The 13687-nt window shown below is 39.6% G+C and overlaps 2 protein-coding genes across 2 annotated transcripts; one reads left to right on the top strand and one right to left on the bottom strand.

Annotated features, from left to right (window-relative positions):
- The first annotated feature begins 2573 nt into the window (after nt 1-2573).
- On the top strand, nt 2574-9137 carry LOC116253327 (probable ADP-ribosylation factor GTPase-activating protein AGD8). The gene is made up of 7 exons (XM_031628099.2): nt 2574-2723; nt 2888-3006; nt 5675-6104; nt 6693-6944; nt 7652-7774; nt 7903-8004; nt 8757-9137. Exons 1-7 carry the CDS (start codon nt 2652-2654, stop codon nt 8862-8864), a joined length of 1206 nt encoding a protein of 401 aa, XP_031483959.1. The 5' UTR covers nt 2574-2651; the 3' UTR covers nt 8865-9137.
- Nucleotides 9138-9350: 213 nt separating this feature from the next.
- Nucleotides 9351-13687, bottom strand: LOC116253113 (ubiquitin carboxyl-terminal hydrolase 21-like). The gene is made up of 8 exons (XM_031627882.2): nt 13492-13687; nt 13271-13385; nt 12865-12975; nt 11748-11920; nt 11192-11530; nt 10648-10770; nt 10207-10519; nt 9351-10122 (listed from the first exon to the last, which is right to left on the bottom strand). The coding sequence occupies exons 1-8, from the start codon at nt 13603-13605 to the stop codon at nt 9692-9694; spliced, it is 1719 nt and encodes a 572-aa protein (XP_031483742.1). The 5' UTR covers nt 13606-13687; the 3' UTR covers nt 9351-9691.

The raw sequence follows: 13687 nt of genomic DNA, 5'->3' as shown, positions 1-13687 counted from the left end.
TTGCTATTTTTTTCCCCTTTGTAGTAGTGCAGCAAATTCATTTTCCTGTTTTCACCGTTACTTTCTTTAGGATAACAAGAAAGTAGGGATGTAAAAGTTTGGACTCAGGAGGAGTATCGTTTTCGGAGTGTGACTTCGTTAGGGAGCTTTGAAATTAGCTTTTGAAGTTTTGAAAACAAATCTTGGACCCGGCAGAGCTACATTCCGATTGAATACTTTTCTTGTCTTAAACTCAGATTTGACCTGCAATTACGGGTTTGGTTTTGAGTTGGTATTCAGATCCCGCCGGCCTGTTCACGTCCCTATCCGGAAGGTGGTTTTTCCGGTGTGGCTTCATCTCTTACTGGTCAGAGGCTATTCTCGAACCAACTGGAGTGATAAGGGCTTGGTGAAATATTTGCCATAAAATCTATGGTAACCTTAAGTCAGAGATAAGATCCAAATTTGAAATTTGTATTTTCTTTATATTGAGAAAAAGTCAAATTTAAAATCCGATGAGGAAGGGTATGAACTTATACCAATGGTTCTCAAACCCTAACGATTTTATATAGAGGCAATCAATTGCCCCCAAAGCTCAAATATTGTTCAATTAGTTTAAATCTAAAGATAAAATGAAAACATAATATACTTTATTAACCTTAACTTTCACATTTCCACGGAAACATGAATACGAGTTATCCAAACTATGCACAAGCTGTAAAAGTTTAATTGAAGATTGAGAGGGATCTTGTAGGACATATTATAAAGTCCTCGTTCCTTGCTTTTTTAAGAGATAAACCAAAGTTGCCAAGGGTCGGAGTCTGATGTGAGAGTAGGTTGGGTTGTGACATAAAAACATAAACGGTGCCAATCCTTCTCCTTAAGAATCTATCCATAGAGTGCTCCAAGCAAGAGTTGAGGACGCATCGAGTTCAACCTGAACCTTTCATGACACGGCCCGTCAGCAGGGGAACGTGTCATGTAAGCAAACCACTGCCCACACCATCCCATAAAAAATTTTATTATAAGGGCTCGTGATGACCGTGAAATTACATAGAATGCTCACACCAAACATGGACTTATAACTCCAAGTTCCCCTCGCCCAAAAAATTCTAGCTCTGCCACTGTCTCGAGCACGACTAGCTTTACATGTAAAGGACACCAAAGAAAGTGAATCATGTCAAAGAGAAAAACTGAAAATCTCCTCATTTGTAGCATCAAGGCCACTTTACTGCTGGGCCATCAAGTCATAAGGTAATTCAGTTCCGTGGTGAGGGTGATGAGAGTAGACTCTCGACGCCTCTTTGTATGTGGTTTTCTAGTTAGATTACCTTATGAGTGTCATCAAGCCTCAAACTTATACTCTTTTTGGTTTGTATGTAGAGATGGCCTGTCTCGACCAGTTGGATAGAATGGCTGAAGACCTTAACGTTGGAAGAAATAATAGACAAAAAGTTAGCTTTGGGTTCACTTTACTCAACTAACCAACGGAAATTCAGTTTCACCCGACCCAAAGGGGTTGGAGGAGCCCGTCAAGTTGATAATCATGGTGCACCAACCAAGGCATAGAGCTTGGCTCCAAAAGTTTCACTTCTTCCCTGGCAGTTGAAGGCTCAGGTATCACTAAGCCTCCCTTAACTAATGGATCAACTAATACCACCTGATTAACGCAGTTGAACTCGTGAGGGATCAGCCACACATTGTTACGGTCTAATGAATATGCCATCCAGATTTGTAGAATACTATAATATAGTGTTTCATGAATTTGTCTTAATTTTGAAGTAGATTCATTGGACAATAATAACATGTTACTATTGCCAAACAGATTAGTAGTACCTCCCAAATCTTAGATTTGATAAATTAAACTTAGAAAGAGAAAGCAGAATCTTCAAACGGTGTAGGATATAAGTAAATGTACATGAGATATAGATTTACTTGTTTTTAGATCAATATTATTCGTGTAACTAAGCTTTTGGCATGTATGATTTGAAACTTTTCAAGGACCACATTACTTGAGGAAACCTATTACAACTGAAATACTTTGCCACTTATGCGGCAACTTAAAACCCCAAGTTAATTTTTCAGCTTCCTACGCCAACCTTCAAACACTTGCATGGTCGATGACTACGGAAATTGAACTAATGACCTGCCTTTTTACCAAATCAGCTATGTTGTATCCTTTGAACAAGTGACAAATTGAAATATGCTACAACCCAATGCTAGAATTGTCACTTTTATAAGGATTTTATGAATCTACACTAAAGATTTAAAACTAAATATCTATAAGTATTCTAATCCCAAACCAGACATGTATTACAATGAAAAGATCAATAAAAATTGTCCATCAAAATGAGTTTCCAAAACAACGTCCACTTACAAATCAAGTGGCATTTCCCTGATCCATCATCTGTCGTCCGGCATTTATAAACATAAAATGGAAGTTACTAAAACGCCCATCCTCTTGGGGTCCCCTGCTAGTAGAAATGACAATGTGGTGGGGCGGTTGCGTGAACCAAAGGAAGGGTGTTTCGGTAATTGGAAGCCGAAGACGGTGGATCTCCTCCTTTTTAACGAACCCGCCTGAAGGGCAGCGGGAATCCCTCGTTTCCCAAACCAAAGGAAGGTTAGACAACTCCAAACGCGTTTGCGATCCGGCTCGTTCTCCGGCCTTCATGGCGACGACGGAGAGCTTCGCCGACAGGAACTCCGTCTTCCGCAAGCTTAGATCTAAGCCGGAGAACAAGGTGCTTTCCTTCTTCGTGCTACGTCTCTTCTTCTTTTCTTGTTCATTCTTCTTCTTTGTTTTGGAGGGAGGAACTCATAGATCTGGGATCGGAATCCGCCGAATCGGAAGCCCTAACTCGATTGATGCGGAAAACCCTCCGCCTTTTTTGTTTTTTTCGCGTAGATGTGCTTCGATTGCAACGCGAAGAACCCGACTTGGGCGTCGGTGACCTACGGGATATTCCTCTGCATCGATTGCTCTGCCGTTCATCGGAGCCTCGGCGTCCACATTAGCTTCGTCCGGTACTCTCTCTCTCTCATTAGTGAATGTCTAGAGGATTTTGATCGGTTCGTCGACTGTTGTTTGTGATTCATCGTTCCGTTTGGTTAATGTGTTTGGATCGTGCTAAGGAAAATGGTCGGACCTTTATCCTGGCTGAATCATTAGGGTTTCGGGTGGATATTATCCACGATCTATTGTTGCATCGATGATGAAGGGACTGATGTGGCAATATCGAAGGAGATTTTTGAATTTGACTGTCTTACACAGTGCACGGGTCGTAGCAGCTTTTACATTGCCAGCGCTTAGGCTTTGGTCTCTGGATTTTCATTTACGGTTATCCATTGGCTAACTTGGAAAGTTTTTGGCTGTTGTGGTGATTATGCTGTTACCGCTGTCATTGCCAGTCTTTTAGTTGGCTTTTAAATGGTTTATTCTATATCAATGTGTTTCTTCTCCAGATTCAACAGTTATAGCCTTATAGCCGAACACAATGTAAGACTGATGGCGTGACTCCAGGGGGTTGATGAAGATGTATGCATGATAAACAACAACTGAAGAGGGATTTTGAGGGGAAAAAAAAAAGGAACCTGTGTGGCTCCATTACATCCAAAAGAAAGACAGCAAGCTCATGCTTGGTCTCCGTTATAGTAAAAAGAAAGATAAAAAGCTAATGCTTGCTTCGTATCTTCCTTTTTATAATTCTGAAGAAAATAGGTTTTAGTACATTTTAATTAAAAGCTTAAAGTTGGCATATATGGTAATGTTCTCTGTTATATGTGGACCTATAAATTGAATGAGCAAAGACTCTAGTTTCAGTCTTTCAGATTGTACACCAGAGTGAGAGGTCATCTGAACTTGAAGATGAGAGGGTGTAGACTCTTCTTGCTGTGTTACCACAGTTTCTGTGAATGCCCTTTTACGCTGGAAGCCTGTGTCTTTCATTATCTTTTATTGCAAATGCTGAGGCTTTTTGCCTCCTGTCACTGCTTGGTATGCCAGCTAAGTCACTTTGCAGAGGGTTCTCGTGAATTTTCATAGGTTATACATTGTTTTGGCATCTACATGACATATGATTTTTGTTTTTTGGCTTTCTCTTGGTATTTGTTGCATCTCTCGGTCTCGTACAAGTTACTTCATTTGGTGTGGGCTTGGCCTGATCATGCATGAAGTTGTCCTTTTTCACAATTGTGTTAAATGCTTCAGCTTTTCACTGTAGTATTCACTTTTTCTTGGTCTAAAGGTGGTGATGTTATACCTTTCTATATCATCAGATGTTCATTTCAATCTTCCCTTCTGCCCTTAACTTGCCATTTTACGTTTTGGTTTCATGGACTTTACACAGCTTGCTTCATTGAGAAATTTTCATCCATCCAACAATTGAAATGCATCTGTTCTTCTGAACAGTCTTGTTATTGAGTTTGACCGTTACTTCCAGTCTCCAGTTCCTTTTCGTTCCTCTTTTTTCCAGACTAGAACGGTGCAACTTGCAAGTTTGTAAATGAAAAATAAGGTGTGTTGAACAGAACAAACCTGATTATAAAAGAAGTGGGCGAAAAAATCAAGTAATGTCATAGCCTACCATGGCAAGTCGGTTATCTCAATAGTTAAGGATTTTTTTTTTCTGAAGTGGATAAAAAATATACTTTTTCCTCAAGGAATAATACCTTTACTTCTTCACCATGTCATTCAAGCAATCCTTTGTGAATATCAAGTGATTCATTAGTTTCCTACACCTTCTTGTTAGAAGGAGATTAATTTGAAAGAATTCCAACTGTATACTGGTGAGATTGTAATATCTTATGGATTGTCATTTTTACAATGGTTGTATTTTTGTACTTATTTCTGGTAGTTTGTCAATATTAGGTGTTTTGTTGATGGAGGTGGAAACTATCCCTTTCCAGCAAAATTCAAGTTCATATTTTCTGTATTTTGGTTATAGTTGTCTCCTGTTTGCAGTTTGTTTTATCTGTGCCTCGATGTCAGTGGGTTTGGATAACATGGACTTCTGTCAATAATCCATATTGGTGCCTAGATTTGCGGTTTTTTAGACAGTTGTTTCTTTTCGTTTTTCACGTGAAGATATTGAAAAACATGATGAGATATATAATTTACCTTAGTTGGAACTTTGGACTGTCTTTTGTAGAAATTTCTTTGTGAATGTTCATGCATACGTCAGTGTGTTACTATGCTGTCAATTTTTTTTTTTTCAAATATTCTTTCATTTCTTCTGAACTTTTTTAATACTGGAATGGCATTGATGCATTTGTATAAATTTGAATTGGATTGTGGAGCTGCATAAATGCATTAGAAGAGATTGTCAAGTTTGCATCATCTAATTTTTTTATATTTCATAGCTTTAAGCTGTTTGTTGTGTTTCCTTTTCTATTATTTGCATGTGGTTTACAGTTGAGGGGTGACTTTGTTTGAGTCAAGTCTTGGCTCAAGCTTGCAAGTTGTGCACCACAGCATGGTGTCAGTAACTGGATATGATCTGCAATTGTTTTGATAGAACCCAGTGTTAATATAAGTGGTCAAGTTGAGTTGCTTCTGCCTTTTACCATCCCGAATGCCTTTGCACATTGTGCAGATTAGCAGCTTGCACATTGGCTAGGTTATTTTGAATGATTGATTTATCCACCATAACAGTAAAAATCCTTAAAGATTGATGCTATGTTGTTTGACAAATAGGTCTACAAATCTAGATTCCTGGACACCAGAACAGTTGAAGATGATGAGTTATGGAGGAAATAATCGTGCTCATGTCTTCTTTAAACAACATGGATGGACTGATGGAGGCAAAATTGAGGCTAAATACACGTCAAGGGCAGCTGATCTGTACAGACAATTACTCTCAAAAGAAGTTGCAAAGAGCCTGACTGAAGATAATGCATTGAATTCTCCTCGGTCTCCTGTTGCCTCTCAAGTTACAAATGCCACTAATGGCCTTCCTGATGTGAAGGTTGTGGACACTGTAAAGGAAAATTCATTCGACAAACAGGAGCCTGCTGAGAAGCCTGCTTCACCTAAAGCTCCTTCATACCCTGTGAAGAAGCCTCTCGGTGCAAAGAAGACAGGAAGTAGGACTGGAGGACTTGGTGTCAGAAAACTCACAACCAAGGTATAGCTATTTCAAGATGTTATAGATATAGCCTTACTTTCTAGTTTCTTTGCTTGTGAAGATCCTACTGACTGGTTAACCTGTTTATTTTCTAATGATTGGCTGTACTTCTTTAAGGATTCGTCATATTAGACATGGCCTTCAAAAAAAAGTTCCGTTTAAGTCACAAAATCTGTGTTTGTAGTTTCTGTCTCATAAGCAAGTCGTCGGGAGTATTCAGATCACTACTACTATGCTTAAAGCTTCATAACGGAGGAAAAAAATATATTTTTGTGCCAAAATAACTAGATGCAAGGAATTCTTTTGGCCAAATAAACATGCAATGCATGTTCTGTTTTAGTTGACCAAATAACAACCAGCAGCCATTTCTTACTGGAGACAGTAGATTTCTACTGCAAATATGTTACCACATGCATGGTCTTCCAACTGGCCTGCCCTCACTGTTTCAAGTGAGTGAAGGAGGAAAGCCTGGTGTAGAGCTAGTTATTCTGTATTCAATGTACCTAAGAATGTTCAGGATGTGTCATGCTTAGTGAAATTGAGTGTGATTTGATACAAAAAGTTTTCAAAATGTTTCTTTTACTGCAGACTAGTGAAAGCATCTATGATCAAAAGCCTGAAGAACCGGCACCTGTGGTCAGTTCCTCTGATAAACCTTCCACCAAGTTGGGATCATCATTTCCTTCTCGTTTTGAGTATGTGGAGAGCATGAGTTCTGACAACAGCTCTGGTGGTCCTGAAGTCATTGGCCATGTCGCACCACCTAAGTCTACAGGCTTCTTTGCAGAGTACGGAATGGATAATTTAAGTCAGAAGAAGGCAACCTCCTCCAAAGTGCAGGTGAGATCCTCAAATTACTGGGCCTTCCTTGGCAGAGCATTACCTTTGTTTTCCATTATTGTTCTGACTTTGTTTTATTGACAGGCTTTGGATATCTAGATGGGCCTTTTCTCTTTTTCTGTCTAGTGCTCAGTTTCTTCACAGGCTATTCTTTAGTTTAGCTTGTGGAGCAGTTAGTTTCTCTTTGATGTTTTCTGATTCTTCTGCAGAAACTGTAGTAGAGCGAAAAGATGTCGCTTCTGTTGTCAATGAGTGTTGTGTGTGTGTGTGTGTGTGTGTATATATATTGTGTGAACTTCACAAATTTTATTGGATCTGGTATTGGATAGTTTTATGTTTTTGAGTACAAGCCTTTCATTTGTCTATCATGTCAGTTAATGTTAGTGAGGCTGAAGTAAGGCTGCTAAAGAGTTACAGTCTCTTTTGGATTTCACAGCAGATTTGTTGCTGAAACCAAAGCATACATCTAACAGTAACAGCTTGTGATTCCAACAGGGCAATCTCATTGTGTATAGGTTCAAGTAGAGCACCATAGGTAAAAAATAGGTGAAAAATGGAAGAAACATAGTTACATTGGATGGTTATCTTCTCTTCTTAGATAACATAATATGAACACATGTTACTTATATTTTGTTAAAAGAATCTGTACAAAAACTATGCTAGAACATGTGGTTGATGTCCTCGTTGATATGGCCATTGGTTAGCAGATTCAAGAGACAAATGAAGCTAGACAGAAGTTTTCAAATGCAAAATCTATCTCATCGTCTCAGTTCTTTGGTGATCAAAATAGAGCTGGTGATGAGTTCCAGGCATCCCTGCAGAAATTTTCGGTATGTTCCGTTATGATAACTACCTTTTAGATTTATGACTGCTGTTGCATTGTTTTGCCTATGATGGTTCACTGGTTTCTTTTCTAGTTCTCTACTGCAACTTATCCCACACATATGTTCTGTTATAGGGTTCGACGGCTATATCCAGTGCTGATCTATTTGGACATCAAAATGATGATTCTGGGATTGATTTGGCAGCAAGTGAACTCATCAATAAGATTTCTTTTCAGGTAATTTTTAATTCATGTTGTAAGATTTTAGTTGGAACAGTTCAAACTGTGAAAACAAGTAGGCTAATATAAGAATCTGAATGCATGTTACATTTGCATTCCAGATGTTCTGTAGGAGATTGTACATTTGGCCTTTTTCCAATGCATCGTAATTCTTGTCCATTGTGTTTTTTTTTTCATCAAATGGTTTTTTCTGAAATTACTTGGATTCCAATGTGTTCTAGTGTTACTCCATCTTAGTGGCCTTCTGCTTGTTTGTCTGCTATATTTTGCTAGTTTATCAGTGTTGTTTTTCTGCTTCATCTCCATTGCTGGAGTATGTCTCCCCAGAGTGAAATTTCATCTTACCCAACTTGCACCAATCAAATGGGTTGAAATTCTCACTGAAAGACAATGTCCCTCTATTTCACCTTAAAATGGAGGTATAAGGTGGAACTGCATTTCACCATGATAAAACTTTAAATCTGCCATTTGATAGTGATTGGAAACTCCCTTAAGACGTTACAAAATTTCACTACAAGTATAATTTGTCGTCCATAAGTTCCTTTTTGGGAAATAGTTACCCAAGGTAATTAATACCTACCTATACGAAAGGTAGACATGTGCGTCATGTTTCAAAGGCTAGCGTGTCCAAGAAGTGTAGCATTTATAGTTGCATTATTTCACAGAAATTACTTTCTCCAGCATCGGTAATTGCTTTCTCTCAGAGGTTGCTAATCCAATTTTCTCTTCTTATAACTGTATTGTTTCAGGCGTCACAAGACATAGCCTCATTGAAGAACATTGCTGGGGAGACTGGAAAGAAGCTTACAAATTTGGCTTCCAGCTTCCTGACTGATATTCAAGATAGAATTCTTTGAGCGCTAGTTGAGTGTCCAACGTAGATTTATTTATGGTCTGGATAAGGCTGGATAAGTTCGCAAATTTTCTACATATTTCTTAAGTCATGCTTATTCTGTCCTTGTTGCCTTTGGAATTTTTTTGGGAAATATTGGTTATTCAAGCTTCGCATATCACACACAGCATATGCATTCCGCATATGCATTCCCATATCACAGCATATATGTGTATCAGTAGCTATTTTGTAAGTGAATGGTTCATATGGACATCCCAATAGAATGTTCTTTTCTTCACCTTGGTGTTTGTGCAGCTGCTTGCGTACGCAATTTCTCGTTGTTTGCATGAACGAACTGTCTAATTAGACATGTTCAAAGCATTATTTAAAACTGAGGCCAAAAACTTCGTGTGAGGTTATCGTGTTATATTGCGTGAATGTGACTACATCTAATTCAGAAGTAAAATTAATTTTATATGGCTAAGTACGCCTTTTGAATGAAAACCAGAAATATTGTCTAAAAATTGCCAAAAGTATTATAAATTACCGTTCATCTAAAAAAATGAGGAACTGTTCTTACAGGCGAGACGCTGAAAGCCTGAAACCCTCCATAAGCTGCTAAAACGACACATGGCAGCAAGTAGATGCTTATTCTACAATTGGAAAAACAAGCGAGATACTGGAAACCAGCCCACAAACCATAATGCGGTCGCAGCTAGTCGATTTTTCCAACAGCCTAGAAAAGGTTATTGATGGAACGCCTCATCTCTCTCGGTAACGAAGGATGACAATTTCACGACAGTAGAATCTAATGGAGATCTCTAACGAGAAAACAATAAACACTGATACTTTTCAGCATTCGAAATCAATATCTAAGTGAGAAGCACCAGCAACACAGGCTCGCTTTAAAGTCTGTGGGCTGATGCTCTGGAAGGAGACCACGCTGCCATTATTGCTGGACAGTGGGCTCGCATTCCTGGATATCCTCTTAGATGATGACGCTGAAGGTGTTGATTGTTTAGATAGCTTGCCCCTCTTTGTTTTCCTGCCATCAGAGCAATCGCCGGGGGACCCGCTCGGAGAGTTGATGCAGGCGATCAAGCCCGATCGTCGGGAACTGGGCATTCTGCTAATCAGTCTCTTCAAGCTTTCTGTGTTACGCTGGTCCTCCAGTGACTGAGGGGTTTTAATGTGTGGTGGAGTCTTCATGTCGAGTTGATTTGAGGAATTGATGTTCTCTACGTCAAAATCAGACCTTGGCCGTACTATCTGAAAGGTTTCTTCTGCATTCCATGGGCAAAGTAGTGTTAGTTCTCCACTAACCAAAAAAGGTAACACAAAATGTTGAGGCCCGATCTCTCATTTACCAGGCTCGTCGTCTGGACAGATAGGCAGCGAAGTTGGCAAGGGCGTTGAAGGGCGCACATCCATGGCTTCTGGTGTGTCGTCAACCTCGCTGCCAGAGGCACTTGTTGAACAGGTGGAGAACGGCATGCGAGAAGTCTCGGTGTCGTCTAATACTGACTGAGGAGACGTTGTGGCACTGTTCATGTCAGATTGTTTCTTCTGCGCCTCTATTTGCACCTCGATTGTACTGGAAAACCATGGGGAATCTTGTCGCTTGTAGAACAAAATATATGCTTCTTGACTGAGAGCAGCTGTTTTACTGGCTGTGTCAACCTGCAATAACAGTTTATTTACAGTAAATGCTTGGCATTGAAAACTTAGATTGCAGTTCCTCAGTGATCAATGTGACGGGCCAACAAGTGTTCAGATATTTTCTTTGAGATGCTGTAGCGTGGACATACCAGTGAATCATCCAGCCGGTGCCAAGAATCTGGAGAGGAACGGAAAAAACTGAAATAATGCCCAAAGGTTGACGTGCCTCCAGTATGCACCACAAGTGCATACAGATCATACTTGCCGTCACCCTGCATCAGAAAGGGAAGAAAAGCTAAGTTCATGACTTTCAGTATTTCACAGCACAAAGATAGTTGTAGTTAGCTAGCTTAAAAACCAGGGCCAACGTTCAGATAGTTTGCAGTTAGCTAGCTTAAGACTAGTAGTTTTGCAAAAATAAGATATTGTTAAAACTTTGTTTTTTAAGCAGGTTTCTAAATTTGGTTCTGTTTTGGATGACACCCAAATCCGCAACTTTGAAATCCTGTTTTGTCTCTGAATATCAACCAAACACGCCTTAAACGGCTTTTTTGAGACAAAATAGCATCGACCCTTAAACACCGTTTTATGGTTTCAGGGAAACGGTCCGAAAAAAATTAATCAAATGGATCTAGGTCAATCATCCCAATTAACCAAAACCACAAACTGCGCCGCGAAATAAACAAAACTTACTCTCCCATCATCTGGATTGCTGAGAAAGGGTTGTAAATCAATCTCCAATGGGTACTCGACAAATTTCCCAATTTTTTCCACTTCAGGCCCATTGTTTCTGAAGCGTTTGAGATGGAATGCAATAATATTTGGTAGACGGTTCAAAGTAAGCTGCTTCTCTACTGCCACTTGCTGCTTGCAGCTGTCGCATGTGAACTTTAGATCAGGGTCGTCTATAGGCTCGATCTTTGTGAATGACGACAAAGCATCTATGAGACGATCTGCGTCGTCAATCTCCAAACTCAGATCTAGTAGAGGCTCAAAAGTATCCGAGCGGTTACCACAGTTGCAGCACTTAATCTGAAAAGAAAATTAAAAGCAAAGGCAATGAATCAGGTACACGTGCGCGAGTAGCCGATGAAATGCCCAAGATCAATATATTAATTGTAAGATATCAAAGACAGCCCACATCCCAATAACGTATGACGAAATTTCGTCAATATGAACCACGAGAATTCAAGCAATCAGCAGTTAAATAATGTGGCGCAATTAATTCATAACGGCTTGTTCAACCAACCTGGCTCCGGAGACTTCCCCCAAAGATCTGTTTTACAAAGCTATCCTCGTCTGCTGATGACAATTTATCGGTGGATTTAGGAGGCAATGAGCACGTGTGAAGGCCATCGAGCAACCAGTGCAGAAACTCGTGCGCATCTTCTTGCTCATATCTACTGAATGCTGAAGATGCATCTGTGGATAGAATCGGGAAACCTTATATTGGTCAGATCATTCATTTGCAAGTTCACATAGCAAACAAATTTATGAGTTTTAGAATGCACGGGAAACCTTATATTGGTCAGATCATTCATTTGCAAGTTCACATAGCAAACAAATTTATGAGTTTTAGAATGCACACACGTTACCAATTGAAGAGGTCTTATCAACAGTAAGACAGAGAAAGAAATCAGCACAAATTGATCACTTGCAGCACTTCGTAAAAATAGACGAATAAAGCAAAAGCTGCGAAACACTACAGTTTATTAATTTGGCAAAGGTATTAGCTAAAATCTACAATGTTGTATTTAACATTCTGAAGGACAGAATAGATACGTGTTAGCAGATCATGAAAACTTAGGACATGAGCTGCGCTTTTAGAGTGGAAAAAAAAAAAACGCTAAGAGGATGCTTGTCCCTACTAAAACAATTAAAAATAGACTATTTTCCATAGAGCAACTCAACAAATTTCAGAAAAAGAAACCTATAACCTGAAAAACCGATCAAGCATAACAATTAACAAAAGGTTCAAGAGGTTTGTCGGCAGATTGTGGCACCTGTGCGAATCTTACAAGAAAATAACTTTTTTTCTTTTCAAAAGAACATCACAGCAGTGTGTACGAAATACAGATTTAATTAACCAGAAAAATTATCTCTGTGTACATGACTCCGGCCGCGAGAAAAAAATTCTATAAAATATTATCATCCTCAAGAAAATAATCCCCGTGAATTGATGTAACCATGTCCAAAATCCTAGACATTATAAGCCATCAAGTTCGTAAAAAATAAACAAAACAAGAAGGAAAGCATCCAGTTCAGTGAATCAATAATCAACGGTTGCGCAAGGTCCAAAAATAGACACAATATTACTTAAACTGAAGCAGTATCCAATCGAAAATCATAAAATTAATGCTCCTTACCGCAGACGTTCTCCACCAGATATCGCGGGAGAAGAGTTCCCCCAGAAGACGACAAAGCCAGCTCAACATGATCACCAATAGCACACAGAACACAAAAAACCTCTCTTTCGCCTGTGACATGAGAAGGAAAAACACAAAACATAAATCAAAATGATAAACAAAAACAATTAGCAACACATCCTGCATCGTAATAATTAATCGCAAAATCAAGCCTCGAAAGGCATTTTCCTCTGTAAATCAGGATAAAAATAGTTAAAACGGAACCTCCGAGGACCCTAGAGTGAGACGCCGGATGATATGCCACATGCGACCGAATAAAAAGAAGAAAAATAAAATAAAATAAACGCAAGAACACAGATTTTCCTCCTTGTGAGGAAAATTTTTTCTTCTTCGAGATAGATCTTACATCGAGATCTATGATCTGAAGATCTGAGAGCCTTCACGAGTGGAACGGTGTGGGTGATGCACTGGAGCACCGCGTTGAGGAAGCAGGTGTTGCCAAGATTCATCAAACCCGCGCCCTAACAACAAAAAGATACAAAAGAAACACAGAGTCAAGGCGAATTAAGGATCCAAACAGCGAGAATCATGAAAGAAGTCGCCGACGGGGAGGAAGAAGAAGCTCACCACAGGAGAAGCAGCAACAGCTCCTCCGCCATCGCAGAGGGAGAAAGAAGGAGGACGAGGAGAGGGGGACGAACAATCCGCTTGACCTTCAGTCAACTGCGAATCTTCCGCCATCGACGAACAGGTCTGATCGAAGAGAGAGAGTGAGAGCGAGAGAGGGAGAGGGAGAGGGAGAGGGAGATTGGGTTTTGGAGGG

The sequence above is a fragment of the Nymphaea colorata genome, chromosome 4 (assembly GCF_008831285.2).
Source record: "Nymphaea colorata isolate Beijing-Zhang1983 chromosome 4, ASM883128v2, whole genome shotgun sequence".
Lineage (NCBI taxonomy): Eukaryota > Viridiplantae > Streptophyta > Magnoliopsida > Nymphaeales > Nymphaeaceae > Nymphaea > Nymphaea colorata.
The sequence above is the reverse complement of the archived record's forward strand: the minus strand, read 5'-3'. Positions and strand labels throughout refer to the sequence as shown.